At 62.9% G+C, this 27,439-nt stretch overlaps 4 protein-coding genes across 5 annotated transcripts; all 4 read right to left on the reverse strand.

The window, feature by feature from the left end:
- Positions 1–1,000: 1,000 nt before the first annotated feature.
- On the reverse strand, positions 1,001–3,985 carry SNAPC2 (small nuclear RNA activating complex polypeptide 2). The gene is made up of 5 exons (XM_057540800.1): positions 3,562–3,985; positions 2,742–2,861; positions 2,524–2,592; positions 1,900–2,230; positions 1,001–1,807 (listed from the first exon to the last, which is right to left on the reverse strand). Exons 1-5 carry the CDS (start codon positions 3,742–3,744, stop codon positions 1,476–1,478), a joined length of 1,035 nt encoding a protein of 344 aa, XP_057396783.1. The 5' UTR covers positions 3,745–3,985; the 3' UTR covers positions 1,001–1,475.
- A 53-nt stretch (positions 3,986–4,038) lies between these two features.
- Positions 4,039–7,895, reverse strand: TGFBR3L (transforming growth factor beta receptor 3 like). The gene is made up of 8 exons (XM_057540801.1): positions 7,749–7,895; positions 6,614–6,750; positions 6,228–6,536; positions 6,136–6,144; positions 5,760–5,886; positions 5,499–5,657; positions 5,219–5,291; positions 4,039–5,114 (listed from the first exon to the last, which is right to left on the reverse strand). The coding sequence occupies exons 1-7, from the start codon at positions 7,816–7,818 to the stop codon at positions 5,224–5,226; spliced, it is 879 nt and encodes a 292-aa protein (XP_057396784.1). The 5' UTR covers positions 7,819–7,895; the 3' UTR covers positions 4,039–5,114; positions 5,219–5,223.
- Positions 7,896–8,236: 341 nt separating this feature from the next.
- Positions 8,237–18,279, reverse strand: MAP2K7 (mitogen-activated protein kinase kinase 7). Of its 2 annotated transcripts, XM_007169050.3 has the most exons (12): positions 18,057–18,277; positions 16,077–16,124; positions 12,916–13,057; positions 12,669–12,735; positions 12,439–12,552; positions 12,247–12,366; positions 11,992–12,099; positions 11,720–11,899; positions 11,539–11,619; positions 11,274–11,416; positions 10,591–10,636; positions 8,237–10,468 (listed from the first exon to the last, which is right to left on the reverse strand). In XM_007169050.3, the coding sequence occupies exons 1-12, from the start codon at positions 18,178–18,180 to the stop codon at positions 10,334–10,336; spliced, it is 1,308 nt and encodes a 435-aa protein (XP_007169112.2). In that variant the 5' UTR covers positions 18,181–18,277; the 3' UTR covers positions 8,237–10,333. The 2 variants fall into 2 exon arrangements, with proteins under 2 accessions (XP_007169112.2, XP_007169114.2); XM_007169052.3 differs by lacking the exon at positions 16,077–16,124 and having other exon boundaries at positions 18,057–18,279.
- Positions 18,280–19,475: 1,196 nt separating this feature from the next.
- LRRC8E (leucine rich repeat containing 8 VRAC subunit E) lies at positions 19,476–27,206 on the reverse strand. Its single transcript, XM_007169053.2, has 3 exons — positions 27,099–27,206; positions 23,557–23,699; positions 19,476–22,896 (listed from the first exon to the last, which is right to left on the reverse strand). The coding sequence occupies exons 2-3, from the start codon at positions 23,692–23,694 to the stop codon at positions 20,647–20,649; spliced, it is 2,388 nt and encodes a 795-aa protein (XP_007169115.2). The 5' UTR covers positions 23,695–23,699; positions 27,099–27,206; the 3' UTR covers positions 19,476–20,646.
- Between the last annotated feature and the right edge of the window lie 233 nt (positions 27,207–27,439).

Raw genomic sequence — 27,439 nt, forward strand, 5'->3', positions numbered from 1 at the left:
ATGGGGTGCCCTCAGCCAGCCCTGGAGGTTGTCTCCAAGAACTGGCACGGCCTTCTGGTACTGTGACCACACCTGCAGCCCCAAACCTCTCTGACCTGGTCCCTCCGTCCCACCCTCAGCATGTGCACTTTGGACACCACGGGGCTGGTGCTGTGAGGCCTTGGTCATGGAGTGGGCTGGCTCCGCTCCACGGCCCGCCTTCGAGATGTGTTGTGCGCCCCCGGGGGGAGCCGTGTGCAGTGTGTGTGGGGAGAGACGAGCGTTGCTATAAAAGGAAGGCTGTGTGAATGCACAGGCTCCGCGAACAGAAAATTCACTGGCTTTCAGAGGACTGGTTCGATTTGGGGGAAGGTGGTGTCGTAGGAGGACACCCGGCTCCCCCACCCGACCCTCACCAGCCTGCCCCTGAATCCACACGCTCAGGGAGGCTGAGGGAGGGGGGCCCCGTGCAGGGAGACCTGGCAGCACCTCTGGGAATTGGAGGCCTTTGGCAACGGCCAGGACCCCAGCCCCCTCCTCCACCCAGCTCTGCTCCCCCTTCCCTGCTCCTAAGGCCCCTCCAGCTCTCCCTCCCTCCCCCACTTGCTTCCCCAAGGCTACCTCAGGGACTCACTCCCCTCCCTCCAACTTCCTGCCACATGGGCAGCCCACCTTTAACCCTCCCGTGGTCAGGAGTCCAGCTCCCCTGATCCGGCCACCCTCACTCTGCTAGCCTCTCCCCTCCATCTGTATGATGGAGAGTCATTGGGCTCTGAAAACCTTTCCCCGACACGGGTCAGGCTCAGGCCTAGACCCTCCAAACAACAATCAACAAGGGTCCCCTCACAGCCAAGCCAGGGTCGCTCCAGATGGCATCAGACTGGACCTGGTGCAGTGGCCTTTACTGAAGACCACACCCTCCTCCCTGGCATGTCCCCGCTCCGTCCCCAGGACTCCAAGCTAAGGCTCCCTACCTCTGATTCTGGGCCCCCTTCCACCTTTAACTCACAGGAGAAAGAGAGCCAGGGGGATAGACCAGAACTTTATTCACAGTTACAGGACACTGGATACAGGACTTCAGGAGGGATGAGGAACCAGTGGGGGGAGTATTTGAGGGTGATTTTAGCCCAGCCATCTGGCTGGAACCCCCTCACCCCAGTTCTATGGCTGAAACCCTGTACAACTTTGCTTCGTTTTTTTTTTTTTGGCCATGCTGCACAGCTTGTGGGTTTTTAGTTCCCCGACCAGGGATTGAACACAGGCCCTCGGCAGGGAGAGCGTGTAGTCCAACCACTGGGTCGCCAGGGAATTCCCTGTGCTTCCATTTCTGAGACCCATGCTGTATCGAGCATCTTATAGGCGACCTATACTGCACACTGCGCCAGGGACCTTCCACTGTGGCAAGATCCTCAATGACAACCCAGTGCCAGCCCAAGCAGGATTGAGGGCCTGGGGGCTCACCGATGTCTGGTGTGTCTGGTGAGGTGCTGGGCCCCTCACCTTGCAGGGGTGGCCACCTGGCCCAGAAGCTCCAGGGGTACCAGGAATGGGTTCAGGGGGCAGATCCCAGCTGCTTGCCAAGTGGGTATCGGTTCGCTGGGCCCAGCATTCTCAGGGGCCTGAGGAGTGGCCTGGCCAGCCTCCTCTTGCCCCCTGGAACCTGTCCCGTCAGCCTCAGCCCCAGACCCCAGGCCCCCACTGGCAGGGTTGGGCTGGGGGGCCATCAGGTGTAGGTACATATCCGACATATGTTCAACCAGGGCGGTGCAGGGCAGGCGAGACAACTCCTCAGGAAGTGCCATGAGCAGGTCAAGGACCACAGCTGACTCTGGTGATGGATGGAAAGGGGACGGGTGAGGGAAGGGCGGGGCTTGCCGCCGGAGACTCCCACCCCCAGATCGTCGGCCCCTCCCTTCTCACCAGCTGCGGAAAGCTCAGGGCCTCGGCCGCCGCGGGAGATGGACGACAGGTACTTGTAGATCTTCTCAAAGTCCACAGAAAAGTCTTCCTCAGCGGACGGGCCAGCCAGGGACTCAGAGGACGCCTCAGGGGCAGGGCCTTGTGTCTTGGGGGCGGGGCCAGGAGACTCCTGCCGTCGAGGGGCCTCAGGGGCGGGGCCAGGAGCCTCAGGGCCCAGGTCCTCCTGCCCTCCAGGGGCGCTGAGGAGCAGTAGCTTTCCACGAGCCTGCGTGGGCTTGGGGGGCTTGGAGTGCAGGAGGCTGTTGGGCTCCGTGGCCGCGATGGTGAGCACCTGGCAGGCAGAGAGATCAGGCAAGGAAAGGCAGAAGTGTCCCCGTGGGCTACTCCCCTGCCCTGCAGGAGACAGCCTTCCACCTCCAAATCCTCCCTGCCACCCTGAGGAAGGCGTCACATTCAGCAGAGGGCCTCAGAAGTGCGGACACTGAGGCTAGGGTGTCCTGTGACGGACGAGAGTCACAGAGCTGGCAAGAGGAAGGGACCCAGGAACCATGTCCAGCTTAATTAGACTCAAATATATGACCCTGTCCCCGGGATACCCCCATCCTGCCTGGGGGATGGCTGTACCTGTGAGAAAGCCACGGTCAGGGCCTCCTCCAGCGGGCCTGTTATCTTCTCAGCCAGATCCATCCACACCTGGGTAGAGCAACCAGAAGGTGCTCAGGGATCAACCCTCAGGAGTCCCCCAAGCCCTACCCCTCCTGGGGCTCCCCTGACCAGGTTATCCCCCCAACTCCCACCTCATCCTCCAGGGGCCGGCCCTGGGGAGCCTCACCCCGCCTCACCTCGATGGGGGCCGGGGTCTGTGTTTCCCGGCGCCTTGGACCCTGTGGGCCACCTGGATGCATCATCTGAGTGGCCTTTCGGACCACTCGACCCTTGAGGTGCCGGAGAAAGTCCTGGATCTGGGGAAGTGAGGGGATGAGGCCAAATGGCCCTTCTAGAAGCCCAGGGCTAGGCAGTCCACTGCCTGCTCCAGGGCCGGCCACTGCTCCTAGCCTCCCGCTGGCCCGGAGTTAAGGGTCATAGGGACTCTGCCCAAGGGTCTTGGGCCAAGGCCCCAGGTGTGACCAGCTACCCGACAAAGATGTAAGGCCCTGGCCGGTTCTGGCTCCTCCCCGCATCCAGGGCCCACCCCCGTGCTAAGTACTACCCTAGTCACCTACCCGCTTCGTCCACGCCGCCCCATTTCCTGACTCTCACTTCAACCTCATTCCCGCCCAGTCCCTCTGCGCCTCCCACCCAGTCCGGGGCCTCCGCTCTAACTCAGAGTTCGCCCCGCCCCTAAATCTCGGCTTCGCCCCGCCCCTCAGCCTGCCGCAGCACTGCCTCCTTCTCGCCCCGCCCCTCGGCTATTTTACGCCCTCGCCCCGCCCCCAGCTTCTCGCAGGCACACAAGGCCCAGCCTTGCACTAGTCCCGCCTCCTCCGGCGTTCTTCCGGTTCCTCAACCTCGCCCCCGCCTCACCCTCGACCCGTCCACTCCAAGGCCCCGCCCCCAAGCCTCACTCTCGTCCCGCCAACTCCCAGGGCCCGCCCCTCCGCAAGCCCCGAACACATCCTAGCCCCGCCTCCAGCCTCGCTCCCATCCCGAGACCCCTCTCACCTCGACCTCGCTCCGGCCCGACAGCTGCCGGGCCAGTTCGGCGGCGTCCGGCTCCGGCTGGCCCCGTCGGGCCTGCAGTAGTCGTAACAGCTGCCGCTTCTCGCGGGCGCTCCAGGTCGCGGGGCCGGTCACCTCACCCAGATAGCGCGCCGGGGCCGCTCGCCGCCGCTGCGGGGGCTTCATGCCGGTGAGGCGGGTGAGGGCGGTGTCGTCGCTCCGGGGCCGTTTTCCTTAGTGGGCGGGGTTACGGCGGCCGCTGGGGCCAAAAGACCCCGCGCGGAAGCAGCCGTAGATGGGGGCGTGGCTCTGCGTTTGCGGGCCGAAGGGAACTGCCTCCCCGGGAAGTAATAGGGAGACTGGCATCTAACTGAGGCGGGGGCGAACAAGACCCCCCGCCCGCATTCTATCTCATTCGTGAACTGGAGCCAAGTTCTTAGATCTCGTGCCCTCCCTCCCTTCCAGGACTACGTCTTGTGAAACTCCTATTACGTGCTTTGTAGCCAAGAGCCTGGGCTGTGGGGTCGGCCAGCCCTGACTGGTGAGCAAGTGATTTGGCCTTGCCGAGCCTCAGTTTCCTCAACCGTAAAATGGAGCTAATAGTCCCCCCCTTGTCTATGCTCTGAGGAGGGAGAAGCTCGGGCAGGAGGGATTTAAGGACCTTTAGGCTAGACGGAGAGGAGACTGGAGCAGAGGCCTGAGCTCGAGGCCCTAGCGAGGGCAGGGTCCGGGCGGTGGGAGTGGAGAGCGGAGAAATCCTGGGGTTGAGAAGGCAGGTGGGCGGTGCAGGGGTGGAGAAGGAAACGAAGCTTATTTTTAAATTTAAGCTGGTGGGGTTGAGTGTCCCCTTTTTGTTTGGGACAAAATGCCCTTGGGACTCCCCTGGGCGGTAACCGCACACGTATATATAAGGGCTTATGAGCCCCGCCCCAAAGCTCCACCCCTCCAGTCTGGACCTTTTCCACTCTGGAATCCCCACCCCCGCGCCACGCGCACACGCAGACTTGAGAACACTGCAGTTCAGGCCAGATGTTTATTCTGAGCCCAGGTGGGAGGGTGGGAGGAGGAGCAAGAGGGGGCGCGGGGCGCAGGGATCTTAGTCCCATCGAGTCTCAGGTCCTGGCGGGCCTGGTCCAAGGCTGTGGCTGGTATGTCTCCGGACCCTGATGGGGGCGCGCTGTCTCTGGAGAGGGGCGACTCAGGCTGAGCAGGGGAGAGGACGCTACGTCAGGTCACCCCCTTCCCAACCGATCATTGGCCGTCCCATCAGTCTGTGTGCCGGGGCGAGGGTGGGTGCTAGGTCTGAAACCCGAATTCTCCTTGCCTAGTGTGCCTGTCTTGAGGTGTTGAGGTTCTTTCTTACGACACTAAGCCCGCAGTCGGCCGCGGGTCACCCACTACGTGATTTCGAATCCCAGCTCCACCAAATTTTGTGACCTTTGGCAAGTTAATTTCAGAGATTACCTCATTTTAAAATCTCTATTATGGGGATTATAAGAGTATCTACCTGAAGCTGGTTACAAGGATTAATATCCGTAAAACATTTGGTACTCCGCCTGGCAGAGAGAACACGCTATGAAGAGTCATTATCACCTCCCTCCTCCATCCGTCCTACCGGCCCCAGGTTACACTCCCCCTCTTCCCTCCCCCTAACACTTACCTGCCTCACTGGGGCCTCCTGGGCGGTGGGCCGCTGGGCGAGGCTCTCGGGGGCGGGCCGGGGGGCGGGGGCGCTGGAGAGGAGAGGCAGGCTGAGGAGTAGGGGTTGCCGCGCGCTGGGCCGGGGCAAGGGCGCCCCCTGGGGGGCTGCTGCAGGCGTAGCGGAAGCAGGTCTAGGGATGGTCAGGCCCGAGCAGGCTGGGATCGCTGCGACCAGGGGTCCGGACTCGTGGGAATAGGCTGGGGCCCAGGCGGAGATCCCGGCGGACCCAGGTTGGTACCTGAGTGAGCGCAGACGAGGCCGAGCCCGGCGGCCAGAGCGGCGCCCAGCACGAAGGCGGCCAACACAAGTGCTACCACCGGCGCGGGCTCCAGGATCCCCGGGGCCGGCGCGGGAGGCTCGGGTCGCACGGCTGTGCCGGGGACGCCCTTGGGTGGCCCTGTGAGGAGTACAACGCAGAGACTGGGCTCATGCCTCAGATGTCCTCCCCATCCCCCTTCCCGACCCCAGAGACCCCCGCTGAGGACTGCTGCGTGCTCACTGGGGGGCAGCCGCGGCACCGTGACCACGATGGGCTGCGTCAGCGTGTGCAGGTGAGGGCTGTCGGCACCCAGACTCTCATCGCGGCCACTGCCGGCGCCCGCGCACGCCTCATCCTGAGGCAGACACTGGGAGGAGGGGGAGGCAAGAGGCGGGGATGTCAGGGCCCCGGCTCCAGGGGCGGGTCCCCAGGGCTCCCAAGAGATCTGTGTCCAGCACTATATTGCAACCAGGTGTCGCACCACTAGACCCCTGGAAATTCGGCCCCTTCGGACGTCCCTGCGCCCAACCCCAGCCTGAGACCCAGTGCCTACTCCCAGTTTCGAGGTACCTCCGCCCCCACGTCCAAAAGCTCCCAGACCCCCAGATCCCCAAACCCTAAGGGGCTTCTCCCTCAGATGCCAGAGGCTCTTGTGCCCAGCTCCCGACGGGCCCGGGCGCCCAGATTCCCTGCCCCGTGCCCGAGCACCGGCGACGGTGAAGACAGCGTCAGAGGCGCAGGCGTCTGGCGGGCTCCCCGGAGGCGGCGGCAGCGGCTCAGCTGGCAGTGCAGGAACTGCACAGAGGCGTTGAAGACCGGGCGCAGGCGGAAGCTGAAGCGCGCGGGGCGAGCGGCACCTGGGAGCGGCCGCGGTGTCGGGAAGGTGACCGAGGAGTCGGCGGAACAGCCCCCGCGCAGCAGCGCCAGGGCGGGGCCCGGGGTCGGGCGTGAGGATGGTGTCACCGAGCAGCGGTGCAGGGCCATGCCCCAGCGCGGGGAGGGACGGGCCAGGGCCGCCTGGGGGGCGGGGTCGCGGTCAGGGTCGGCTGCCCCCACCGGCTGCCACCCGGCCTCGGTGAGCCCCCCGTCCGTACCTGCACGAACACGCGGCTGTCGGCCGGGACCTCCAGCGGCCCCGCGCGGCGCGGGAAGGCGTCCTCCGCGTCCGACAGCTCCAGACTGAAAAGGGGTCGGCGCAGCCTGGGCCCTGGCGCCGCGGGGAACGGGGACGCTGGCAGGGAGAAAGGGTGGCACAGGGGAAGGAGGATGCGCTGTCCCTTAGGCCCCCCTGGCAAGTGAGCCAACCTCGCCTCCACTGCCTACTTTGGAAAATGGATGCAGTTGCGGTGGAGGATTCACCCGCGCTCGTCTCCGCGCTTCCCACCGACAGCTGAAAAGCAGCTGTGATGTACTCCCTGGAGACCCGGGGGACAGCCCAGCCCAGCCCCTGAGCCTGGGCGCAAAGCTGCGCCTTCCTGGGGAGGAGCCCCCTTCCCAGACCTCTACTTCTCCACCCCCAGTGAGCGAGGGAATCCCTGGCCGGGAAGGGGTCGAGGGGCACCTGATGGTGGAGGGTCTGCCTGGGTGAGGTCAAAGGTCCTCCCCTTCTGGAGTCTGAACCCCCCGCTCACCCACCGAGGACCAGGGGCTCCTCTGGGGTCACAGCAGGGCCGTTTGGGGGGAGGGTGCCGGCCCCATTCTTGCCTTTCTAAGGGGAGGGAAGAATAGCAAGGTGCTCTCCCCCCAGCCCTTTGGGCATCGTGGAGGCCCAGCCTGGCCACCAGGGTCTGGGCCTTTTCCCTTTGTCGGTGTTCCTCACTCACTCGCAGGCTGAGGGCAGCAGCGGCAAAGGGTAGAGGCACAGGGGAGCCTCCACTGGGGTGTGTGGTCACACACACATGCACCACAATGACACAGACCTCTGCCTTAAGGAGGCGCTCAGCTGGGGTCCTCATCAAAGGATGTTCTCAAATGTCCAGGATCACCGGCACAGACAGTCCCTAAAAGCATTGGCGCAGACTGCTCCCCTCCCACAGCCCTTGGTCTCACCATGGCTGCCGGGACTTTGAAGAAGTTGGGGATCCCAGAGAACCTGGAAAACGGGGGACGGGGCAGACCCCACCTCCCACCCACCCCCGTTCCCCCAGGGGGGTGGATGAGAGGGTGCACTGAGAAAGGGTAACACGGGAATGGAGGTGTGCTGGGCCATGTCCCCTTGCCTGTACATACCAGCTGGCTCGCTGGGCACGGTGGTCGTCCCTGGGAGCAGGGCCAGCAGCAGGATCACGGTGCCCAGCATGCTGGACCGGCTGAGGCAGCACTGGGCCCAGCAGGTGGGCAGGCGGCTCTGGCCTTGGCTGGGGGGCCATTTGGGGAGGCAGGGAGCGGGGGCGGCACACTGATGGGCCGACACCAGAGCCCACGGCCAAGGCCTGCTGGGGATTAAGGGCTCTCTGGCCAGACCAGTAGCTATCTGGTTGGGGGGAGGTCCCTCACACTGGCCATTAGATATGGGGCTAGTCACTACAAACACCACCCCACCAGCCCCCAGCCCTGCCTGCCTCTCTTCGCTGCAGAGGCCCCATCCACCAGAATGGTCCCGATCCCCCAGCCCCCCAGCCCCAAGGTCGGGGCTCACGACCCCTTCCCTGGCCCCTTCCCCCACCTCACTGCCAGGCCCTGCCAGGCTCAGGACATACACCACAGACACAGCAGAAGAAAAGGGAGGGGTTTTATTCTCAAGCGTCTAAGGATTTACAAACGAGGGCGTTTTGTTTTAAAAAGGGATGGGGCAGTACTGGCGGCCTGAGAAGGGGTTGTGGACCATGGGCTGGGCCCAGGCCGCCCCAGGCCCCCACCTGCCCACTTCACCCTCTGCCTGATGGAGAGGGATGGCTGGTGACTGGTGACTGGGGTGGGGGGCGGGGAGACATGGAAAAGGCAGGGGGGAAGGAGAGGCTCCCATTTAACACTGAAGGCGGGGACGGGGAACGGGCCGACACACACTCACAAAACAGAAAATAAAGTTAAATAAAAACTCAGGCAGCTGGCCCTTGGGGCCAGCCACGCAACCTTCCCGGCTACCCACAAAGGCCCCTGTGGCTGGGGCCCATGAGGGAGGGCGGGGGCCAGGCCTACTGGCCCCGCACCCTGCCCCCTCCCCTCACTAAGGGGATTGGAGCGAGAGAAGGTGGCCTCCCCCGAGGGGGGGCAGAGAAAAGATGACTTCGAGTACTTTTTAAAACATGCGGCGTTTTGTGACTATCCTAGTAGCAACTACAGTCAGTGAGATAGATGGAGGGTACAGTGATGCCTAGTCTAGATTGCTTCAGCTACATCCAGCGACCTTCCTCACCTTTGGTGTTGGTTGCTTTTTGTGGTTTTTCTGGAGTTTTCTTTTGTTTTTCTTTTTTTTTTTGTTCTGTTATTTCGTTGTCCACTTGATTTGCATGCATCACCAACAAAAAGGAAACACACCCCCTCCTGCTCTGGCTGCTCCCCAGGGTCCCGGGGATGCCAGGGCCCGGGCCTCAGCGTGGGCTGGGGACTGGCCAGCTCTGGGTGAGTCGAGGGGCGCTCAAGGCCACTACGAGGGTGTGACTGCCTCCACACGCCCAGCCCTCGGCCTGTCCCACCTCTGTCCCTGTCACACATCCTCAGACCCCCCCGTCCACTCCACACACCCTCAATCCCTGCCTCCCCGGGCCCTATGGCCCCTGCTCCTGTCACCCATTCCCTCCTCAGCCTCTGCCTCACCGGCACCTGCTGCCCTCCACCATGCCCCACGCCTGCCTTCCCTGAAGGCCACCCTGTGTGGCCATGGCCCCTTGGGCTCCCTCCACACCCCCCGAGGTCCTCAACTCACCCCTACAAGCTGTGGCCAGTCTCCAGCCCCGAGGGAGGGGCACCCCGCCCTCCCAGAGCCCACCTTTGGGACTAGTCTCTCCCCAGCGGGGTGGCCCAGGCCCCACGGCTCGGCCCCCAGCCCCCCAGCGCCCGTGGGCCATCGGGGGGCTGCCACCACAAGCAGCTAAACATGACTTTGGTAAAAGTTTCTGAAGGTACCGACAAACCCCATGAGAACAAGCTCTTCTCCTCCCCCCACCCCCCCAAACACCCCACCAAGTACAATAAAATACGATAAACTCCAAAAAGGACCCCCTGAGATCAAAAAGAGAAAGAGAGAGAGACCAGCCCGGGTCTGGCTGCAGTCACAACGTCCAGCCCACCTGCCCAGGGCAAGGACACCAGCCAACTGACTCATGGCTTGCCGGAGACCTAAAGGGACCCAGGGGTCCCGCCGGGGGTGGCAGGGCCTGGGCCAGGAGAGGCAGAGGCAGGGAGGGAGACAGGGAAAGCCAGAGAGGTAGAGAGGGAGGGGACAGAGAGAGGGAGACAGAGCCAGGGTGCATGTGCGTGCGAGGCGGCAGTGGGACAGCGCGGTGTGGAGGGGAGGGGACAGGACGGGCGGCTCTCTCCCGGCCCCTGGGGGCCGCCCCAGCCCAGAGGTTACAACTGAATAAATAGCGAGTCTGCTCGCGGCCTGCTGTCTTCCGTTCACAGTGTCTGTCGGGGGGGATGCGCACAGCCGGCTGATCCTGGGACGGGAAGGGCTGGGGCCTGGTGGGCCCATCTGTCCATGGCTGGCGGGCAGGGAGTCAGGGGTGGGTCGGCGCCCCCTACTTTCTGTCCTCAGCCCTCGGCGGCCGTCCAGGTCCCAGGGCTCCCCTGGCGGGCAGCTGGGTGGCCGGGTGGGAAAGGGGGGGCTGGTGGCCACGCCCCCGGCCCCCAGTGGGCTGGCCGCCGCTGTGCGGCTACCTGAAGAAGGGCAGGTGGTGCTGGCTCAGGACCCCGCTCGCCCGCGGCGACTCGGTCTTCGCCATGACATCCTTGAACCAGGATGCCACGTCCACCTCCAGCGTCTCGTAGCGCTTGATGAAGCTGTGTTCCTGTGGGGCCCAAGGCAGGGCATTTAGGGCAAGGGCGTCTTCCCTGCTGGCCTTGCTCAGGCCCGGCATCCAGTATGGCGGGGGGCTTAGGATGGGGGCTGGGGAGGGCCCCGGGTACTCACAAGTAGCTTATTATACTTTGGTCTCTTCCTGTGATCTTTAGTAAGGCTGGAGAGAGAAGAGGAGAGGAAGAGAAGTGAGAGCAGGGAGGAGGGGCCTGGCCGCCCTCGTGGCTGAGTCGGGTCTGCAAGATCTGTGGGTAGAAGCCCGCAATCTCCCGGCCGGGCGCTTGGGCCCCCCAACGTGACAGAAGCCCAACGTGCGCCGTGAGACACCCATGGGAGAGGTGGGTGGGATCCCCCACGGGAGGCTCCAATGTGGACGTCCCGCGTGCGCTACTCTTGCCAGTTGGTGCAGGACACTCAGAGCCCTTAGCCCTGGGGTGCCTCTGCTTGTTCACAGCTCCCCCAAGGTGAAGCCCAAGGGCTACCCTGCCAAGTACCCCTGGGGCCAGGTGTCCCCTCAGGCTGAGTCCAAACCCAACTCCTAGCTCCCGGGGCTCGGGCTCCAGCCCCCACCCCATCCTGGGGCCCCTCTCCCCTCCCCAGTGGCCTGGGTGCAGGGCCACATCTGACCTCACCCTGCCTTCCAGAGCGGAGAGCGGGGCCGGGGTTCCTCACCAGTCTTTAACTCTTAGTTGCGGCATGCATGTGGGATCTAGTTCCCTGACCAGGGATCGAACCCGGGCTCCCTGCATCGGGAGCGTGGAGTCTTAACCGCTGTGCCACCAGGGAAGTCCCCTCACCAGTCTTTGACGAAGGACTGAAAGTCCCCCGAGAAGCCCATGTGACCGGGCAGGAGCGGGGGTTCTTCCTGTAGGACTTTGGTGAGGACCTCAAAGTCCGTCTTGCAGTTCTTGTAGGGAAACTGTCCCGTCGCCAGCTCCACCTGGGAGAGAGATGAGCAGGGCTGGGCCGGCCAAGGACAGGATCCTGCCCTTTCCCGCCACCTGACTCCATACCCCGAGAAGACCCCACCCCTGGTCTCGGAGAGCAGGGGCCCCAACTCACCAAGGAGATGCCCAGGCTCCACACATCGGCCCGGATGTCGTAGTCGGGCTTGGTGGGGTCCGGGGGGTCGATGCGCTCAGGCTGCCGGTGGGAAGTAGGAGAGGGTGGATGTACCCCTGTGGCTGGGGTGGGTGCGCCGCCCCTCACGCCCGCCCGCCGGACGCTGCTGGGCCCCACTTACTGCCATGTAGGCAGCGCAACCTGCGCTCCGCGTTTTGGCTTTGGAGTCAACGAGGCGGCCGCTGATGCCGAAGTCGCAGAGCTTGATCTGGCCCCGCTCATCCAGCAGGATGTTGGAGGGCTTGACGTCCCGGTGGATCACGCCGTGCTTCTCCTTCAGGTAGTAGAGTGCCTTCACGATCTGTGGCGCGGGCAGAGGAGGGCACCAGTGATGGCAGGGACAGGGCCTGGGGGGGGACCACCCGCCCGCCCGCGCCCCACCCAGCCGCTCACCGCCACCGTCATCTTGCCCAGGATCCGCTCAGGGATAGGGCCCTGCATCCGCTTCTTGAGCTTCTCGGCGCACGTGCCCATGAGCTCCATGGCAATGAAGACGTCCGTCTGCGGGGACAGCAGGTGGCGGCTTGGCGGGGTGGCTGTACCCTCCTGCCCACCCCAGACACGCTCGGGTCCTGGGGGAGGGGCGGGGGGCACAGGGCTGGCTCAGAGACCAGCATGGGAGGCTTGGGGGGCGGCCGGCCGGCTCACGTTGGTGATGAAGGTCCCGAAGCACTGCACAATGTAGGGGCAGTCGTGGCTCTTGAGCACCACGTCCAGGTCCATGAGGATCCGCTTGTTCTCTTCCTTGTTCCCCGAGCGCCGCATTTGCTGCACGGGACAGCAGAGGCCTTAGCGCCGAGCCTGGGGCGCGGGGCCCACCCGGGGCAGGGGCGGGCTCACCTTGACAGCGATGACGTGCCCCGTCTTCCGGAAACGCATCTTCCACACCTGGCCACAGGTGCCGCTGCCCATCTCCCCCAGGTTCTCCAGGTCGTTGATTTCCGCCTGGTAGCGCTGGCGAGGACAGCCAGGGCTGGGGGTCCACCGGGCCTCTGCCCTCCACCCCAACCCAGATCCTACCAGCTGCGTCCTGCCCACCCTCCCTGGGGGGGCCAAGGGAAGGGCAGTACCTGGCCCCCAATGGTCAGGTAGCCCGTCTGCTTCATGATCTCCTGCAGCTTCTGGTCAATCTCGATGCTGAGTTGACAGAGAGTGGGTGCCGGTGAATGGGGGTCCTGACCAACCTGAGGCCACCCCAGCCCCTAACACACAGGGGTTCCACAGAGCTCACCAGCTCCTCCCTGAGGCTGGCCCTGCGCCCCGCCCCGCCCCAGCCCCGACTTTCCGGCCCTCCCACCAGCCACCCTAGCCGCTCACCTCTCCATGCTGCGGGGTGTGAACAAGGTTGACGGGAGCCCCAGCATGTGGCGGGGCCGGGCTGGGGGCGTGGGGTGCTGCGGGGAGCTCTCGGAGGACGGTGAGCGGCTGCCCCCATCATTGGCCAGTGGGAGCTGCAGGGCTGGGGTGGTGAGAACCAGGGGCGGGGAGGAGGTTAGCTCCCACCTGGCCCCAACTCAAGGGCCTGGCACCCTCATCTTCCCCTCCCTGGCATCCCTCAGGTAGGCCGGCACAGCCCCCTGCCCTGCTGGGCTGGAGGAGCTCCCCGCTCCCAGACCACTCTTAAGGTGCCTTTTCCCACGTCCCCCCCACTCCTCCAACCTGGAAGGGCTTGCGGTGGGCTGTTGAGGTGGGGTGGTCCCCAGAGGCTGAGGGTTCATCCCCAAGCCTCCCCTGACAGAAAACGGAGGCCCAGAGGCGGATGCTGTCCCTCGGGCAGGCAGCCTCCCCACTGTGTCCCTTTCCTCCCCACCTCCGCCTGGGAAGCAGGCCCAGGGCCACCACGCCCACACTCTGGACCACACAAGGCAGGAATGCCCGCTGGGATCAGCCCGAGCTCTGGCGCTGTGGGCAGCGCTGACCTTGGCTGGACCACCCTGGGGAGAGAGTGGGCAAGGGACCCAGGCTTCCAGCTGCCTCGCCCAGCATTCTGTTTCAGGGTCAGGGAGGGCCGCCCTCTGGCCAGCGGGCTCATCGGTGAGCCTCCCGGCCTGGCCTGCAGAGCTACGGCCGACGAGTCAGGGGCAGGACCCCAGGCTGGGCCTGTGTCCTCCGGGTGAGGGGATCCAGGTGGCACAGCCCCTCCAGGGGCCAGCGGGACGTGGGGGGCAGGGGCTGGGCCAGGCGGCGAGTTTGGTTCTTTCCAGAAGCCTGCATGCGGACAGCTCGGGCATGCTACAGGCAGGCAGGCAGGCAGGCAGCGGGCAGGCAGCGGGCACCCCAGGACGGGCAGGCGGCATTAGGGGACGGGAGGGCAGGAGACAGACAGACGGGAGCTGAGGCTTGGGGCCCAGCTGCCCAGAGGAGGCGCTGCAGAGACAGGCCGGAGAGGGGCCTGGGAAAGGAGAGCAGATTCCCTGAGGGCCTAGGAGCCTCCTGGCTGGGCAGGCCACAGGGCGGGGAGTGGGGGCCAGGGTGACAACCCTCCAGTGAACCCCGGAGACCCTGGCACTCGGCCTCCAGAAGGGGAGCCCCTGGCTGGGGAGGCTGCAGGCTACAAGCACCTCCCAGGTTCACCTTCCCCTGGAGAGCAGGCCAGGAGCTGGGGGCCTGCCATTCTCCTTAGCCCTTGGCTGACGCCCCCTCCTCTCTCTCCACACTTCCCGCACGGCCCACCTTCTCCTCCCACAGTTCTCCAGGCACCTGGTGACGTGGGCCCAGTGATCAACGGGTAGAGACAGGTATGGTGCAGCACCTGGTGCCTGGGCGCTTTGCTGGCCTGCAACCCTGACCGCAGCCAGAGCGAGGGGCAGGTCTATGAGCCTGGCCTGCAGTCCTAGGAGGGCCTGGCGGGAGTGATGGAAGAGCTCTGGGGACCCCGGGGACGTGGCCGGGCCCAGTCCCCTCCACTGGCCCGGAGGCCTCTCCTCCCATGCCCTCCCCGCTGCTCTGCTCTGCCAGGGCCAGAATCCCAGTCCTAATCCCTCCCTCTCTGGCTGGACAACCTCCGGGGCTCCCAAGGACCCTCGAGCTCCCCCTGCACCGGGACCCTGGATCCCTGTCAGGTTCAGGTTCCCTGGGGGCACCAGGGCCCCCTTTCTGAGTGAGGACCACACCCCTCTCCTCCCCACACCTCTCGGTGTGGTGTCCTGTCGGTCCCCTCCCTTACACAGTCCACCGGGCCCTCTGAGGGCTGCCCCAGAACCCGTGGCCAAGGCTGTAAGGGGACAGAGGCTTCCAGCCAGGCCCACAAACTGACGCACGGTAGGCGTCTGAGCGGGGCCGGCGCGGGGTGGCTAAGGTGGGGTGGAGGGAGGTAGACAAAGACCCTGAAAACAGAAGTCACAGAGGTGGTACCGGGCCCACGGCAGGTCAGGAGGGCAGAATGAGAACGAGAGGCTGAAGGGGAAAGAGAGAGAGAGTAGAATGAATGAAAGAGAACGAGAAAGGACACGGGGCGGGTGTGGGGAGGGCATGCGGCCATCAGGAGCCTCACACGTACCAGGCTGTCAGTCGACACACGTAGGCACACGCACACAGGGCATGGCACAAACCCACGCAGACGGGGAGACGACATGCCACAGGGTCTCCAGCAGAGCCACAGAGCCCCTCACCTTCCGACACACACGCACGCGCGTGCACACACACACACACACACACTTCCCAACCTAGTTCTGCTCACACGCACAAGAACCAACGAGACCAGACCCCCACCCCATCTCTCTCACCCCCCCGCCCTTCGCACAGGCATGTCCCACACCCATCGGCTCCCAGACCCACTGGCACCTGCCCTCGGGCCCTGGGGGGACTGCTTCCTCTACTTCCATCCCTGTGCTGCCCCCACCTCCCAGGAGACTTGGCTCAAATTCCACCTTCTCCAGAGGCTTCCCAACTGCAACCCTGCTCCCCTGCTCCAACCGGCCTTCCCTCCAAGGCGCCGGGGCCTCCTCCACTTCCTGCCCGGAGGCCCTCAGTGCTCACAGCCCTCCAACCCCCAGGGCCCCCCACCCCCGGGGGAGCGCCAGCCCCGAGAAGACAGGGGCTCAGTCCAAGCCTAGCACGGCTCAGCCCAGGGGGCGACACGGCTTCGCTGAGCTGCTGAGGGGGACCAGCAGGCGCAGGGCCCAGCTCTCCCTCTCTCCGCTCATGCACACGCCTGCAGGCACACGCACGGACACTCGTGACCCCCTTGGCAGGCGACAGACTCCCGGCCGCTGAGGGAGTCTGTTTCCTCCTCCAGGGAGTCCAAACCTGAGCCCGAGAGGAAGGGAGGAGCGGGAGGTGAGAAGACAGAGGAAGTGGCCGGGTGGGCCGGACGTTGACGGTGTGGATGGACAGAGAGTGGGGGGGGGGGATGCGCACGCGCACACGCACACACGGAGCACGTGGGAGGGGGAAGGGGGGGATGGCATTCTGCGGCCGGGGCAGCGGTTAGGTCAATGGTGCAGAGGTCCAAGCAGCGATGATAAAAAGGCTGGTACCTGCTCGTTGGGACGGGGCAGGAGCAGGGCTTAGAGTGATCACAATAACTGGATGGGGAAAAGGAAGAAAAAAAAAAAAACAACACCACGATAAATCACAACGGAAACAACCGATTTGTCCAAAAGAAAAGAAATCAAATCAAATCATAACGAAGAGGAGGGGGAGGCACGCGGCACCAAACTGCAGAGATGGGTAGAAACCGACAGAGATGGGAGAACTGGGAGGATGGGATGGAGCTGACACAGACACAGACGCCTGGAGGGGGCTCCCCGGGGCCTGCTCGCCATGGGTCTCACCGTGCCTCGCTCTGCATCTGGGACAGCCACCCTGCAAGGCACCCCAGGCCCCGTACCTAGGCCTGTCTCGTCCACGCTGGGGTTGGAGGGGGAGCGGCACTGCAGAGCCCAGCGGGGACCCTCCAGTCCTGGCTGGGCTTCTTACCCCAGGCAGTGTCCAATGCCAGCACTGCCACCTCGGGGTTTTTTCTGGGCCCCAAGAGACACCCCCCCCCAATCCAGTGAGGAACCCACACGGACCCAGGTCAGGAAAGGGAGGATGGGGAGTGGACCCTACACAAGGATGGGGGCGCCAGGCTGGGTGAGCAGGCAGTGATGGGGGAACCCCGATGAGGAGGTGTCTTCCCCCTCCTGTCAGGATGACCTCACAAGGAGCTACATAAGCCACAGGAATCATATCAGAGGGAATAAAAAGGAGAGCAATTTGCTGGGTCAAGAGAGACACAGAAAGCATGTGTGTGTGGGCAGGGGAATTCCCTGGTGGTCCAGTGGTTAAGACTGCACTTCCAATGCAGGGGGCACAGGTTCGATCCTTGGTGGGGGAACTAAGATGCCACATGCCACGCGGTGTGGCCAAAAACAAAAACAGAAAGCATGTGTGTGGGCTGCTGTTCATCAGGTCTGTAGGGAGGGGAAAAATCTGACTCCCTCTGAGCTTCAAGGATATGGGGAAGGGATCGGGCAGGAAATCACAAGGAGACTAGATGTGGTCATGGTGATTCCGAGCCAGGTGTGGGTGCTGGGGGGTAGCTCTTGACTCCAGGTGACAAGACGCCAGGGAGACAGGCACTGAGATTGTGGGATAAGAAAGGAGGTGTATGTGCCCTGGGATGCCTAGATAGAGTTGCACTGGCCTCAGGTGTCCCCGGGCTGGGTGGGTGTGGGTAAGAATGGGGAAGTCACTTGATTCTAAACGACGAAGTCGCCACGCTTGGGAGTTGCGTGTTTATTTTTGGAGGAGCCAGAAAGATGGCAACAGTGAAACGAGTCAGAGGAGTATGAGGGGGCCTGGTGTACGTGGGCAAACTGTATGTGGGAGGGAGTCCGCTGAGCCCAATGACAAGATCCCAGAGGGGGGAGAATGGAGCACCAGACACAACCACAGGGATGGTTATAATATGGTCAAGCGACCTCAGGTGTCCCCTGCCCAGGTGCGCGTGTGTGAGCGTGAGTGGCTTATCTGCTAAACCACGATGACAAGGACCCAGGTACGGAGCGGGGGTGGGGGGGGTGGGGGAACCTCTTGACACAATCACTGATATGGCGGGAGTAGAATCAGCTGGTGAAAAGGGATGTGTACATCTTAGCAGACAACCTGGATGTGGTCACGGTCGCATGAAGTAGGAGAAGCAAGGCTCAGGGTAGGTGACAGAGGCTCCGAGGATCCCGGTGATTGGGGGCGGGTCATCAGGTGGGGGGCCTCGCCTGGAGCCGGGTAACTAGGCTCCCAGGCCCCGTTAAGGGGGAACCCGCAAGCAGTGGGGAGGGCTGCCCGGAAACCCGCGGGCCCCACGCCCCCCGGGTCACCGTGACCCTCTCACCGCTGGCCGATAGCGGGGAGCGCGGCGGAGAGGAGGAGCTAGAGCGCCCCGGAAGCGGGGGCGGGGCCTGGAGGTGGGGGCGGGGCCTCCCGCGCCGCGCGCCCCGCCCCGCTCGCCCCCTCCCCCACGCCGCCGTGCTTACTGGGCCTGGGCCGCTGGGGGCTGATATCCAGGTTGAGGTCGATCCTCCGCCGGGCCTCGCGGTTCTCCTGCTTCAGCTTTGCTTCCAGGCGGGACAGCTTCTGCTCCAGGGAGGACGCCGCCATCTTCCCCGCCGCCGCCGCGCACCGCCCGGCCGCCCGTCAGTCCCGCAGACAAACACCGCACTGCGCCTGCGCTCGGATGACCCCGCCGAGCCGCCGTCTCGCTCCGCAGGGCGCATGCTCGCGGTGCACACCCGCCCTTCCCGCGTGCGAACCTCCGCGCGTGCGTGCTTCGTCCTGGCCGGAGGGATGACGCCGCCTAGAGCTCGCTGCTGGCAACGTGCGAATCCTCTCAGTGTAAGGCGCATGCGTGAATTCCCGAGCGCTCCGGCAAGAGGCGCTGTGTGGAAACCCACTCACCGTTCCGCTTAGAGCGGTGGGCGGAGAAAGCAGCGCGCAAGCGTACAGAGGAGGAGACGAGGTCACGCCCCTGGCCTCTGCTGCACATGCGCATTCGTGACTTTTTTTTTTTTTTTCTGTCGCTGTCCCCGGTGGTCGCCATGGTTGTGTGTCCTCAGCCTCGTTCTTTCTCTTCCTGGCCCGGTCCTCGCTGGCACCCACTCCCTCTCGGAACTGCCTTTCTCATCTCGGACAGTGCTTCATTAGGATCCCTGTTATGCTTAATTGCTGCCCCCTCACCATAACTAGGCACCGGGGGCAAGCCCTTTCCATTTCAGCAGGCTCAGGGTTGGCCGAGGACATGTAGGATGGGCGGGGTAGGGCTCGGGCCACTGTCAGGACCCTGGGAATCCAGTGGCGTGACCCCTGCCCTTGGCGACGGGGGTGGGGGCCGGGAGGGGGGCCAAGGTCAAGGCCAGAGAGTTCCAAATCAGACTTGCGTGGGACATTTTAAGACTTCCCTCAACTGCCCTGCCCCCAGAATTTGCGCCCAGCTCCTGGACAACGCAGAAGATAGGCCCCGGTGTTTGGTGCCTCTACTTGGTGCCTCCGCGGCCTACACATTTTCTTTAACTGGTCTGAAGAGTGCTGGGAAAATGTCCCCATCTGGAACCCTGGGGCCCCCGGAGAGCACCTTGCCTCTGCTCTCTGGTGCCAGGAGGAGGCTCGCATTTTGCAGACACCATGGAGGTGGTGATCCCAGGAGGTCGGGGTTGGGCAGGCTGTGCCCTGCCCGCTCCAGCATAGGGACACTGTGATGGGCGTTGAAGGCTTGTGGCGACTCCTCTGGTGACAACTTACAGGTGGAGCAGATCCAAAACTGTGGAGCCGGGAGACTAACAGGGAAGGTAGAGGAAGAGCAGTTCTCCAGGAAAAAAGCTAGGCAGACGATGCCACCTGATTTCTCCTGGTTAGCTGAGGTCTCTCTCTGCCTCTGCTTCCGGGATAGACTCATACCCTTGATTCTGGAATGTGACTGTCGCCACTTGCCTGTACTTGGTCTGGTGGAATCGAAGGCTTAGACTATGACAGGAGTGGACACAAGGGACCAGGATTATAGTTCTCATAGTTAGTATCATTTATTAAGCACCCACTGATATACACTCCCTCGCACAGGGAACATTTGAAAGACAAAGTCCCAGCCTGTTTTCAGAAAAATGTACCCGCCACAGCAGGTGTTCTTAACCTGGGGTCCCCGATCCTTAGGATGTCCATAAACAGCCCTCTAGGGGATCTGGGGGAATCTGTTGATTGCCTCAAGTTGTTTGCAGAACTTTTCATGTATGTGTACGTGAGCATTTTCCTGAAGAAGGAGGTGCCCAGCTTTCATCAGATTTCTCAAAGCATCTAGGGATATAAAAAAAAGAATCTCTCCTCTAGAGGGAGGAGAATCCCTCCTCTAGACACCCAGATATCTACTCTGCAGGTCAGCATTTCCCAACACACAGGCCTGGGACCGTCTGTGTCAGAATTACCTGGGATGCTTATATTTACCGGCAAGTTCCTGGCCTCCAGCTGAACCTCCTGAGTCAGTCTTTCAGGGGTGGGGCCTGGGATGTTTTGTTTTGGTGTTGTTGATTTTGATGCCTAGTCAAATATGAAAACCATTTTTCTGAGTTCAGGTGTCTATAGCAAACAACTTATAAATAGGGGATTAACATCCAAGTTGGGGGTGGAGGAGGGGGGAGCTTGTCCGTTGCGTCTGTGTCCCCTCCTTGGGAGAGAACCCCAGATGTAAGCTGTTTTGGTCAGGGAGAGAGGGTTGAAATCCCATTGGGATGAGCCCCACCCCCATACGTGGCATTGATTGAGCCAGAATGTTCGGAGTGGGTTGGGGGCAGCAGCAGCTCTGGCCCAGGGCTGGGGGCGGGCCAGCTAGCCAAAGACACAGGTGTGGTTTTGCTCTGAGAGTCTTATGACTGAGTTAATCCCTCCGGGATGTTCCACCCCAGATCCACAGCCTCCCAGACAAACCAATCCCAGGATCTTGCCTGGGCTCCACCAGCCTGCCACGTCTGCTCCTCCTCTCCTGGCCTGGGCTCACTTGGCCCCCTCCCTTGAAGCTAACGGTAGAGATTCCAGGATGGTAGCATCCGGAAGGCCTCTACCGCAACCTGCCCCTCCCTGGCTTCACTCCACCTCCATCCTGTCCCGCACCTCTGCCGGCAGCCCTTTGTAAAGGGTGTCCTCCACCAGGAGCCCCGACTTCTTCAGCCCCCCACAGTTGCCGAGTTCTTCCGGCAGCGCCTCCAGCCGGTTGCCCTTGAGCTCCAGGCGGCTGAGGGCCCTGAGGGCCCCCACCTGGGGCGAAAGCTGGCTCAGCTGGTTGTAGCCAAGGAGCAGCGTCCGCAGCTTGCGGCAGAAGAAGAGCTCGTCGGGCAGAAGCTCCAGGGCGTTGTAGGAGAGAGCCAGGTGCTGCAGGTTCTGGAGGAGGCCCAGCTCGGCCGGCAGGGAGTGCAGCCCGTTATGGGAGACATCCAGCAGGCGGAGGCCAGAGCACATGCCGAGCTGGGTGGGCAGTGTCTCCAGCTTGTTGTGGCTGAGATAGAGCTGCTCAAGGCCCCGGAGCTTCCGTACGTGCTCGGGGACGTAGGCGATCTGGTTGTGCCACAGCCGGAGTGTGACCAGCTTGCGGCAGTGCTGGAAGCTGAGGATCTCCTCGATGGACCGCAGGTGGTTGTCCTTGAGGTCCAGTTCCTGCAGTGCGCCCAGGCTGAAGATGGCATGGGGGATGCGCTCCAGCCCGCAGGCCACCAGCTCCAGCTCCCGAAGCACCACCAGCTTCTTGAGGCTGTTCAGTGCCAGCAGGCGGGCCCCGTCGTTGTGCAGGCTGAGCCGCTGCAGGTGACTGGCCACGTCGGTCACGCTGGCGGGCACCTTGCCGGCGTTGCTCTGCAGCGACAGCACCTTCAGCTGCTTCAGCTCCCGGAGGCTCTCGAGGGTCGCCGCCCGGGCCAGGTCCGGGGGGAAGAGCCCCTCCAGGTGCAGCTCCTCCAGGCCGCGCAGCCCGAACACCCAGAGGGGCACCTCTCGGAGCTCCTCGCACTTGACCCGGATGACCTTCAGGTGGTCCCGCAGGAAGATCTGCAAGGAGAAGGGCAGCCTGGCCGGCGAGTGGAGCAGGCTGAGCTCCTGCAGGTGCACCAGCTGTGCGAGGCCTGGGGGGAAGGTGATGTCACAGATGGCCTCCAGCCGCAGTGCCTCCACCTCGCTGAGCTCGAAGACCGTGTCGGGCAGCCCCGGGAGCATGCAGAGGGCCAGCTCGAGCCGGCCCCAGGCATTGCGCTGCAGCTTCTGCCGCAGCTTCTCGGTCGTCCACTCGTGGTTGAGGTTGAGCTGCTTCAGGCGGCTCTCGCTGACCTCGGAGAGGAAGACAGCGAAGCGCTTGGAGTAGAGTGAGTCGTACTGGTCGATGAGGTGCAGCATGAAGGCGAAGTCGTTCTTGACGTCGGGGATGTCGCCCATGCCCGTCTCTTCCCGCACAGATCGGAAGGAGTACTCCTTGAGGGGCCGGTGGAAGAGCCAGCAGAGTGTGTAGAAGCAGGTGATCCCGTAGACGCACACGAAGGAGATGTAGCAGAAAGCCAGCTTGGAGAAGAGGTGGGCCTTGGTGTGGTTGCAGCAGAAGCTGACATAGCCCGTGACCTCCGAGGTCTCCACCCTACAGGCCACCAGGAAGCTGATCTTCCCCACGTAGACAAGGTTGTAGACCAGGATGGCCAAGAACTTGCAGACCTTGAGCACCGTCTGCCGGATGTACATGGTGTACAGGATGTCCCCCTCTTCCACGTGCATGCGGAATTTCTTGACCTTCTCAAACAGGGCTTTGGCCTGCTCACCTTCCTTTTTGTCCAGCAGGGTGACAGCCGGTGGCTCCGTCACCACCTTCTCGGGCTCTGCCAGCACCTTCTCCTTCTCACCCTCACCTGCCTTCCCCGGTCCTGCCGCCGCTGCTGCCATGGTCACCATTGCCCGCCTGGCGGCGGCAGGGTTCTTGTGGTTCTCCCCGGAGACCTCGGATAGGGCCCGCGTGGTCCACGGAGAGTCGAAACACTTGCCCAGGATGGAGATGAAGTGCTCGATCTTGGAGCTGGTGCTGGGGAACTTGAACCAGAAGCTGGTGCAGACCATGAAGATGAGCGTGTGGATGACGACTAGGTAGGGGAAGTACTTGGCGTACCAGTGGAGGGCCGTCTCGTAGCACAGCTGGTTAATGAAGCTGTATTGCTGCAGGTCCAGGTTGTTCCTGAGGCCGCTCAACTCCCGGAGGTCCCCCATGTGCTCGGAGACCCCCCGCGGCAGCAGTTGCTGGCACGGGGCCTCTGATGAGTTCTCCCGGGGTTCATGACTGGGCAGACAGATGATCTTGTCCTGTGTCACCTGGGGATGGGAGAGAGGGTGAAAGATGGTGAAGGATCTGGGGCGGCCTGGGAAGTTGTGGGGTGGGGGAGGAAGCAGGCCGAAGGCAAGAGAAGTTTCCATCAACCCCCAACTGTCCCCAGTTTGTTCCCCAGCTTTGGAAGAGTCAGTAAACCTCTGAGCATCCGACTTTGTCTGAAAAAAAGAGCTGGGTTGATTTGTGTCCTTCGAAAAGATGTTGAAGTCCTAACCCCCAAATACCTGTGAATGTTGCCTTGTTTGGAAATAGTCTTTGCAGAGCAGATGTAATCAAGTTAAGATGAGGTCATTGGGGGGTGGGCCCTAACCCAATAGGACTTTGGCCTTATAAAAGGGAGAAATCTGGACACAGACACACACAGACACACAGACATACACACAAGGAAGATGCTTTTAAGATACAGGGAGAATATACAGGGAGGATAGATACAGGTTATCTATAAACCAAGGAATGCCTGAGGCCACCAGAGTCTAGAAGGGAGTCGTGGAACACATTCTCCCTCACAACTTTCGGAAGGAACCAACTCTGTCAACACTTTGATTTCAGACTTCCAGTCTCCAGAACTAAGAGACAGTAACGGAAGACTTCCGGAACCTCCCAGACCCCGCCCCTAGAGACCCCGCCCCTGCCCCGCCCCTTACCTGGAGGGTGCAGCCGAAGACCCCGATCATGAGCATAGCCACGGTGAGGTACTCGGCCAGCACGTCCCACCAAGGTTTGAGCACCTTGAAGGCGGGCTGCTGCTCCGCGAACTGCTTGAACTCCGCCACTGGAATCATCCCGCCTGTGGGAGGGCAGGAAGTGGAGGGTGCAGAGAGAGACTCTCAGTTAAGCGCGCCTGGTGCCGGGTCCCCAGAAGAGCCAGACACACGCATCTGCTCCCACTCCGCGCTCGGCCCTGCCAAACTCTGGCAGAACCCACAAGCTGTGCGCTTCCTTCCCCTCCCCCCACAGACCTCGCCTCCTTCCTGGAGCCGGGCAACTACTGTCTTCACCACCTCTGCTCCCAGGGACCCCTGCCCCGGTCGGACTCTGCCTGCCCTCTCAGAGCTCAGGAGGGGCAGTCCACGGGGCCGCTGCCCCACAGCGTGCCCGTGCGGCCTTCTCCCGGAGCCCAGGCATCTCCTCCCACCCTTGACGCCAATCCGAAACACTTCGCTCTGCTTCTCTGACCCCAGGTACCCGGAATCCAGGCGGCCAGCCCCGGCTTCCTCCACCACTGGACCAGAGAGAGTCCCAGAGACTCGGGGACTTCCGGGGCGTGGGCCCCGCACCCCCTTCAGGGGCGCTCCGGGCACCACCTCCGACCTCCAACCGGAAAAGCCGGCTGGAGCCTGGCTCTGGTTACGGGCCCCAGGGGCAGGGAGTGGCAAAGCTGAAGGCTGGTCAGCCCTGGGGGGTGAGAGTGACTTGGACACCTGCGTTTCTAGTGGGGCAAGTGCCTAGGATCTGCGGCAGAAAACAGAGACCTGGCCTCTGAGAGGCAGGGGCAGGGAGGCGCGAGGATGGGGCAGAGGATCAGGAAATGGAAAACTCACAGGGAGAGAGCCAGGGTGACACCTACGACTGGGACAGGGCTGGGCTGCCAGGCTCCTGGGCGGCCAGCCCACTCTGTCTGTCCCTGGCTTTCATTTTAGACCAAGGTATCATTATTCCAGATACAGACAACCAGGCGCAAGTCACACGGGGGCGCAGGCCACGGGCTGGGACATCACCCTCCCTGACAGGCAGTCGGGAGCCTTTTTCCCCACCTCCGAGGCTGGAGCGGGGAAGGAAAGGGAGGCAGCAAGCCCCTCACCGCCTCTGAGGGGGCTCCTAGGCAGTCTGCCTCCCTCCCCAGCATCCATGCTCCCAAATATAAAGATCCTGTTTTACATCACTCAGGTTTCCTGCGGCCTGCGGTCCTCATCCTGACAGCCTGTCACTGGGCACAGGCTGGGCAAAGAAGGGAGGCATCTGGGCGACCAGCCGGTCCTCCAGCCTCCCACCCATCTCCTGGGGGGGGAGGGAACCTGGCCTCTGTCCCACACCTCAGTCAATCGCTCTGACACCTCCTTGCCTCCCTTTTTGGTCCCCACAACCCTTGAAGGCCTTAGGGTTACTCCTGAGTGAGGACAAGGTGGAAGTGGGCGGGGATATGGGATGCAGGCCCCGCCCACCAGGCTGAAGTCGGGGCAGTCCGCCACACCCCCTTAATCCCATCAGAGGCTCCCACCTCAGTACCAGAGATAACACGCAAGGGATAGGGACACGCCTGCCCACACCCAGTCTCCGGGGCCCCCTGACTCAGGCCCTGACTCACCCAGCAGCCGGCACATGCAAGGGGGTGTGCAGACAGAGCACAGGATCCCTCACCCAATGGCCCATCCCTCGTGCTCAGTTTCACACCCTGTCCTAAACAACAAGCCGAGTAAAGATGCCTCCAGTGCATCACAGGCTCAAACACCAGGGAATCTGCTAGAAACACACTCAGGGCGGCTCAACAGCCCCCAGGAGCCAAATTGCAGCCACCAAAAGGGACACCCTGGGGGCACTCTGCAGTGTGCACCTCAGGGCATGTGTGTACAAAGGGCAAGTACACACTAAGTTGAGGAGAGACGCAGGACCAGGGAGCCGGCCATATGCCCTCTTCCAGTTCTGGCCACCCACTGCTCTCCCTGCCCTGTCCACCTACCCCTGCGAGGGACACTGCTTAGCTGCTTCACCTGAGAATGGTAACTGTTAGCAAAAATGCCACACAGATGGGCAGGGACCAACTTCCTGACCCCGAGTCCTTGCCACCCTTCAGGACCCATCTCACAATGGTGGAAGCTCCCCACTGGCCATCCTGGGTCCACAATCAAAGGCAAGAAGGCAGAGACACACCCAGGGTCCCCAGCAGATGGCCCAGAGGATGCGCCCACAGAGCAAAGTATATACACAACAGCCTCAGAAGCAGACATGGGGTTATCATTATTTGTCTCCATGACTCAATCTTGATCGTCCCGAACCTGCCATTAAGTTTCCCCAGACACAAGGCTGACCCCCCTGTGTCTGAACAGGGCTGGTGGGAGGGCTTGGGGAGAAGGCTTCATGGGGGTGTGTTGGCAGAGAAATTATGGCTACCAGATGCTTTCAGTGTCTCGTTTTATCCCAGCTCTGGGAGCGTGGATGTTGGGACCCTCGTTTTCCAGACTCAGGAGAGTGAAATAACTTGCTCAAGGTGTCACAGCTTGTGACAAGTGGCATTCGAGGCGAGACCCCCAAGTCCCGTCTGTCTGATCACGTTGTTGAGCGAGAACGTCTCGCTGAGATGAAGCATCTTTGCCAAAAGAACCTCAGAAGGGGTTCCTTCAGGCAGAGAAGAAATGGAGGGAGGATGGCTGCTCTGCCCAGCAGGCTGAGTTGTCCTCCTCAGCCTAGGGCCAGGAACATGCCCCTTACCCAGCCTTAGCTCCGCCCACCCATGCCTCACCCCTGCTGCTGCTTCTCTCTCAGGCCTTCCCCAAGCCCCCAGCTTGCCTCTGAACACGTGGCGGTGGCGGGTGCTCCTGGTCCAGCGCCCCATCCCACACCGCCCCCACCCACAGCCCATGCTAAGGGGCGAAGAAGAAACAGTGACTGTTGTCAGCCCTGAAATGGGTCTTGGAGGACACAGGGTCCAACTTTGGACTTTTACACAAGTGAGAAACTGTGGCCTGGGTGGGGGAGGGTGGCCCTGTAGTAGCAGATCCTGTTCTGGGCCCCAGGCCTGGGGACTCCCAACCCAGTACTTTTCCAAGCTGTCCTGCCAGGACTAGGGGGGTCTGGGGTGTCTTGAGGTTCAAGAGTCCCAGAAGGGACAGCCTGGTGAGGCTCCCAAGTGGTAGGGTTCTGGGAATTGAGGGGCTCACAGGGTTGAGTCGTCAGCAGCAGAGGAGAGGGGAACATGGTCAAGACCCTCAGGGTGGACCCCAACCTGTTGATCTTCACTCCGTCCTTGGCCAGGCCTGCCGGGCTCCCTGACAGGCGCCCTTGGGCTAGCCAGGGCGGGGCCTCTCTCTGCACCCCCCACCCCACCCCCCACCCCACCCCCCAGCTCCTTCTGTGCCCCAGACGGCGTTGGGCTCAGGTCACAGGGCCAGCCGCACCTGGGGCGGTCCTCCCGTGGGCCAGATCCTCACCCCGCCACCTGGTCCCCAGGGGCGGAGAGCCACCTACTCACCTCACGGGCCGGACGCTTGTTCCAACTCCTGTGTCCCTGGGAGCGGAGCGGCCGGGACTCCCGCAGAGTTCGCGGGACGGGCTGGGTGAGTCAGGGCGGGCGGGCGGGCAAGCTGGACAGGAGCCGGGAGCAGCTCCGCCCCTCCCGGCCCCGCCCACTAGCCGTCTCGGCCCCGCCTCCCTTAGGGCGCTCACAGGTCGCCCCCGACTCCTGGTACCGCGGGATCGCGGGAGGAGGGCGATCCTAATCCTGATGTCTCCGAGGTAGGCGAGGGGCTGGTCGGAGGAGCAGGGACCGTAGAATTCTGGGCTCCGCTTCCGTGGGGCAAACCTGGCACGGGG

The sequence above is a fragment of the Balaenoptera acutorostrata genome, chromosome 2 (genome assembly GCF_949987535.1).
Source record: "Balaenoptera acutorostrata chromosome 2, mBalAcu1.1, whole genome shotgun sequence".
NCBI lineage: Eukaryota > Metazoa > Chordata > Mammalia > Artiodactyla > Balaenopteridae > Balaenoptera > Balaenoptera acutorostrata.